The sequence below is a fragment of the Dreissena polymorpha genome, chromosome 2, assembly GCF_020536995.1.
Source record: "Dreissena polymorpha isolate Duluth1 chromosome 2, UMN_Dpol_1.0, whole genome shotgun sequence".
Lineage (NCBI taxonomy): Eukaryota > Metazoa > Mollusca > Bivalvia > Myida > Dreissenidae > Dreissena > Dreissena polymorpha.
In genome coordinates, this window is record NC_068356.1 from 110,494,301 (window position 1) to 110,499,183 (window position 4,883).

The following is a 4,883-nucleotide window of genomic DNA, read 5'->3' on the forward strand; positions in this document are numbered from 1 at the left end:
TTTCTCTTCAATGATCCAAAAATGTTGCAAGAATAAAACCGATAAAATATGAAATTGATCGTATTTAACACAATTTGTGAAAATTAATGACCGTATGAAACTGTGTATGGTAGAGCTCTTTTTTATTAACATCTACTTCGTAAGATGCACACGAATCCTGAAGCGGTTAATGTCTTAGTTTATTTTGCTTCTTTAATAATTAAACCGATTAGATGCTATTGTTGTTTTGTACAATACTGTGTACATTATAGCCGACAAGAACCGCTGACATGCAGCCAAAGGCTAATGAGCCGTAATAACCTGTTAATCCGTGTTGAAATGATTTACATTCCGTTTAAATTTGACGAGTGTCGCGATTGTACCGATAAGCGGAAATCGTAGACAAAACGTTGAAACGTGAAACAGATAAAGGGGACACCTTGCTGTGATCCGTATCATACACGATCAGAAGCGTGTTTCAAATCAAGCAATATGACCGCGTTTATTTGGTTTTTATTGTTTATGTCATGCGAGGAATGATATTTTTCTTCAATGCTTATGGTTTTACTTTTATCTTAGTCCTTTACGTTGATTGACATCGGGTCGGTAGTTTAAAAATAATTGTATTTCTCGTGTAGCCACTGTCACCAAAAAATGCAAATATTGACTTGGATTTAACCAAATGACAAAGGTAATTTAAATTTACATCAGTTAAAGTCACTTACAAGATACTGCTAAAGTAAATGTGAATGTTTATCTGTACTTGCCCGAAAGTTCACGATAAGATAAAATAGGAGGCAAACTTCTCTGTCAACGTGGCGGATTCTGATGGCATGTTATAGTGACAGAAATATTCCTTGCAAAGTTTGCATTATGTTGTAGATACACAGAAGAGTTGAGGGTTATCTAAAAGCCAAACCGGACGTTATGTTAGGCCTCTGGCAACCTTTCAAACAAAACTCTATTGACCTTAAAATAGTTTTGTTGATCTCGTGACATTTCCGATGGAATGTTTTTGAAATCCCATAGAAAACACATATTGAAACGCCTTTTATACAATTTAAAATATATGAATCATTGTTGTCCGCCATGGAATATCTTCAAACATCCATAGCAGGAACGTTTATAATTCACGTAAGTCACTGCACAGCACACAATAGTATACTAGTATGATTGTGTTTGTATTGCGTATTAAGAAACAAAATGAAAGAAAAATCGGGTGGCTGCGGGCGTTTGCGACCTCGAAAACGTTAATTTTCCCATAATTTATATTTAAATATATCCGTACATTCGTCATGTTCAACCGTAAAATTATATTTTTGGGATTGAGATAAAAACATCTTCTATTGTATTTATCAAGATTGTGGAATGCTTTACCACAAAAACCTTCTTGATTCGGTCAGTAGTGAATTAATGCGAGGTCAATACAGTGAAGGCAATTTATTATTGAGCAAGTATTTCACCTGAAGGAAATTGCCAAGATATGTGATATAAAGTCCAGTAGACCAAGTGTCCAGTTTGAATTTAATACAATTGCTTTCAAAGTGCTTCGACGTTTTAATAAGTACGTTCTTATTCTTTTCGGTTCGGTTGTGATTAAAATTAGTAACAACATCGGGAGTGTTTTTACCCTTATTAGAGTTTTAGTATGATTTTGGTTATTCTGAATTTCAGCAAATATATACCGATAGCCAAACCAATATACCTTGCTATTTCACGCGATATTAAACTCGAATATGCGAATGCACATGAAGTAATACATTATCATTAAAAGCACTGTTATCAAAACTATTTCAAATGCTGAAATATCTTTAAATATTCTCCAGTTGTGAGACGCCTTTTGTTAGATCTTTAATGGATTATCACCATGTTCTTGCTTCAAAATCCCGGAAAAATATACCCAGAAACTCTCTAAAGCTTAAGCACCCCTGAGTCGAAAATAAGCATAGTTAAAAAATATTCCACTTAAATATTAAGATATTAATCTGTATCGGTTTTGATTCGCCTGGGGTGACCTACCAATTAATTCGGATTGATTTCATCGTATCGATCTTTTCGTTAATTAAAATGTCATCATTTCTACGGAGATGCCCGCACGTTGTGGGATTAATTGTGACGGCTCGATGTTAAAGCACCCGGGACACGGAACATGCCTTATGGGTAACTTTGGAAATTGGAATCCTGCAATTGATTATTGTTTCTTTTATATCATTTATATGGTTGAAACTAATAAAATCGGATTATTCAATCAACTTGAAACTTGAAGCATTATAGATAACGATTTCAGCTTGGATATTTCTCTATATAATAAAAGTGAGTACTATTTTGATTAGTTTTTGATAAATGTAACGATACGATTCAAAATAAAAATATGCTTAAACTTTGATGAAAATAAAGGGTTTATAGTTTGCGATTAAATGGTGAATGATATAAAACTATAAACAAAACATATACATGCTATATACAAATTTAGAGGGTTTTTTTTTTCGTGATGCGTAGTACGGTGCTGTTCTGGTGTAATAGGGTGTCTTAGTACAGAGTATCGTGTAATATCGTGTATGTATAGTATCGTGTCATATTAACCCATTTATGCCTAGTGGACAAGTCCATCCTTCTAAATTGGATCAATTTATTTCCAAAATTAGAGATGTCTAGTATATTTATTTCTATATTTAGAATATTTCTTACAGAAATTCCTGTAAGCAAACAGCGCAGACCCTGATGAGACGCCGCATCATGCGGCGACTCATCTGGGTCTACGCTGTTTGCCAAGGCCTTTTTCCTAGACGCTAGGCATACATGGGTTAATTAACATTTGCATTGCTTAGTTGCTCATTTAAATCTAGTTTTATCATCATAACAAATCGTTTGGTGAGAAGTCTTAGTGGTGTAGTGAATTTGATGTCCGCCTAGCGATCGTGAGGTCATCGGTTTGATCCCCACTGTGCGAGCGTTCTTTGGATTTCTCCCATAGACACCAAGTAGTGGTTCTAGTCCCAGGAAACAGATTCGAAGGCTTTGAAATAAGCCTAAGGCTTCCTGTGCAATCGAGCTAAAATATATAAGTTTAAACTAAACTAAACACATCGTTGCTATTTAGGGTCGCCGTGGCGAAGTTGACTTAACCCATTTATGCCTAGCGTCTAGAAAAAAAGGCATTGGCAAACAGCGTAGACCCAGATGAGACGCTGCATGATGCGGCGTCTTATCAGGGTCTGCGCTGTTTGCTTAAAGGAATTTCTGTAAGAAATATTCTAAATATAGAAATAAATATACATGTACTAGACATCCCTCATTTTGGAAATAAATTGATCCAATTTAGAAGGATGGGAGAGTCCACTAGGCATAAATGGGTTAATGTCCGCCTAACGACCCGGACGTCACGGGCTCGATCCCAATTGTGGGAGAGTTCTCTAGATCTCCCTCAAAAACATCAAGTACTGGTTCTACCCAGGAAACGGACACGATGGCTTCAATTAGCCTTAGACTTTAGATGCAATCAAGATCATATGAGCCTCGTTCTGAGAAAACTGGGCATAATGCTTGTGCGTAAAGTGCCGTCCCAAAATAGCCTGTGCAGTCCGCACAGGCTAATCTGGGACGACACTTTCCGCCTAAATTGGATTTTTGCTAAGAAGAGACTTCATTTAAACGAAAAATGTCATAAAAGCGAAACGTGACGTCCCTGATTAGCCTGTGCGGCCTGCACAGGCTAATCTGGGACGACACTTTACGCACATGCATTAAGCCCAGTTTTCTCAGAACACGACTCATATGAACTGTTTTAAACTTATTTAAGTAAAACGGTGTAAACTAATTGCGCTATGTTACTTTCTTTGACGCGTCCTAAAGTTTATTTTGGCGGGCATTCAATCCATGCATTATGACTTGTTTCAAAATGCCTTGTTAAAAATCGTCGATTTCTGTTTTTCGGTACAAAAGAAAGTGGAGAAATGTAAACAAAAAGCTATTAGAAACAATGAAAGGTCATTATCGGCAAATCTGTTTCACTGGTGAGCACGACAATTAAAACTGAGCATTTATCATAATTACATGTTTCTTTTGTTACAAAGGAAATGTTCCTTACCAACGGCGTGTCTGTAATTATAACGACTAAATAGTTATTTTTCTGTTTTAACATGAATACGTCAATCTTTTCCATCTACATTGTAAATCGTTAGACTTGAGTTGATGTTAAAAACTGTGAGCTAAAACTGTGAACAAAAAAGCATAAGCTCTGGATTTGTTCTGTGGCTAGTTAAAAGATTGATAATATATATTGCGCAGTCATTTATTACAATAGGTCATTTCTCGCTAGCAATAGTTATATTCATATTGTATCGGACTAATAATCAGGTTTGGACTTTATCAATAACTGAGAATTATTAATCCGAACTAAAAACTTATTTGGATATTTAATATCCATGTATTCGCGCGCGTTAATATTTATATAATTAAATCATAAATCCAAGAAATCATTTGATATAGCTTTAAGTCTGTAAAACAAAGCATTATTCTGGTACATGTATTTGTTTCATCAAAGCGTTATTTATTTATAAGCGGCAATTGATATACGTTTTGCGCTCTTATAAACAATACTAATAAAACATCTGACACGTGTCATTTATTTTAAATGTAATGTAAACTAATTCTAACTGTTATATATACACGGAGATTTCTGTATCAATCTGCTAAACATTTTAATCCTTTTGTTGTCCCGAGGAATTTATAAAAAATCCTAATATGTTTGCGTCCTTGGGAAACACGCACTTAAAAGTACATACTAAACAAAAATTAAAGAAACTTTACAAGTCAATTTAGATGTTTTTAACACGTTCAAATTATTCTACGTTGTTATATCATATCAATTTTCTTATTGAGGTTTGTGTCATAGTCTTGAGTGC

General features: G+C 34.9%; 1 protein-coding gene across 1 annotated transcript in view; it reads left to right on the forward strand.

The window, feature by feature from the left end:
* The first annotated feature begins 479 nt into the window (after positions 1–479).
* LOC127870403 (uncharacterized) overlaps positions 480–4,883 on the forward strand; it is a 23,821-nt gene continuing 19,417 nt past the window's right edge. Inside the window, exon 1 of the mRNA XM_052413010.1 lies at positions 480–670. Coding sequence (XP_052268970.1) covers positions 662–670 — 9 coding nt within the window. The 5' untranslated portion in view covers positions 480–661. The remainder of the gene's footprint in view (positions 671–4,883) is intronic.